Consider the following 1,112-nt stretch of genomic DNA (forward strand, 5'->3'; position numbering starts at 1 on the left):
GCACAGAAGAAGGGTACAGACGATGCTGATAGACTATTCCAAATAATAGCCTGAAAGCGTAGTATATAAAGCGGGGCCCTTGGCGGGTGTTTAGAAGGAATCAAACAAAAAGCCTTCTCTCATGCTGGATCCTATCGTCTGGACTATCAACTTTTTCAGCTGAAAAGGAGCAAATCATGTGAGTGATATTCCATGTAGGAGATCATGACTATCCCCCCGCAGTCGCCCAATTTCCCAGAATACGTTCCACTAAAGTGTCGTAAACAGACCCGAGAGAACCCACTTTACTGTGCCGTAGACATAACAGGAAGGAAGGAACATGGCACCATTTCCATTTCTCAACGCATACAGGTCATATGCCGAGATAGCAAAAAAGCAACGCAGATGTGATAGGAAATTTAAAAATAAAAAAAATAAAAAAATAAAAAACAAGCATCTAAAACAACCAAGCAATAAAAGTTCTATAGAACAAACCGCCATGGTCAAGACCCTTGAGCGCTTTCCGTCTTAAGAACTCCTCCTCTTCACGATCAATCTTGTCCTTCCCGGTGAATAGATCCGCTTTGGAAGCCGGGATTCCAGAGTTGCGGAAACAAAACTTATACCCAAAAATCATGATAAGGTACAACGGGATACCAAGATACCCAGTGATGAAGTTCTTGTAGTCGAATGCGCCGTAAGCCTTGCTGTACGTAAACACGTTGAAGTTCTTGAAGATGGCAATGATGGAGCAGGAGACGAGGGCTCCGTAAGATCCCCAGATTCCGAATGGCGCGGTGTAGGCCAGTTGATCGTCTGCGATTCCTTGGGCACGGCGGGCGCGGACGAAACAGATATGAGTTACGAGGATGGAGATCCATGTGAGGATACCGAATATCGTGACCAAGTTGACGAAGTAGCCAAAGACGATCTTGGAGTCATCTGAGACGTTCATGAAGGCTAGGAGGCCAAACAACGAGGATAGACCAAGGGCGAAAACGGGAACACCACGCTTATCAGTGAGAGCTAAGAATGCTGGTGCCTTTCCTTCGCATGCGAGACCATAGATTGTTCGGGATGCGATGTAGAGATCTATTTGCTAACTATTAGCTAGATATCATGAGTTGTGCGAT

At 45.4% G+C, this 1,112-nt stretch overlaps 1 protein-coding gene; it reads right to left on the minus strand.

Moving 5' to 3' along the window:
* Nucleotides 1–165: 165 nt before the first annotated feature.
* The window catches only part of GSTUM_00004964001 (uncharacterized protein), a 2,309-nt gene continuing 1,362 nt past the window's right edge, over nt 166–1,112 (minus strand). The window contains exon 4 of the mRNA XM_002836789.2: nt 166–1,078. Within this exon, the coding sequence (XP_002836835.1) occupies nt 437–1,078 (642 nt within the window). The 3' untranslated portion in view covers nt 166–436.

Source organism: Tuber melanosporum, assembly GCF_000151645.1.
Source record: "Tuber melanosporum whole genome shotgun sequence assembly, scaffold_16, strain Mel28".
NCBI lineage: Eukaryota > Fungi > Ascomycota > Pezizomycetes > Pezizales > Tuberaceae > Tuber > Tuber melanosporum.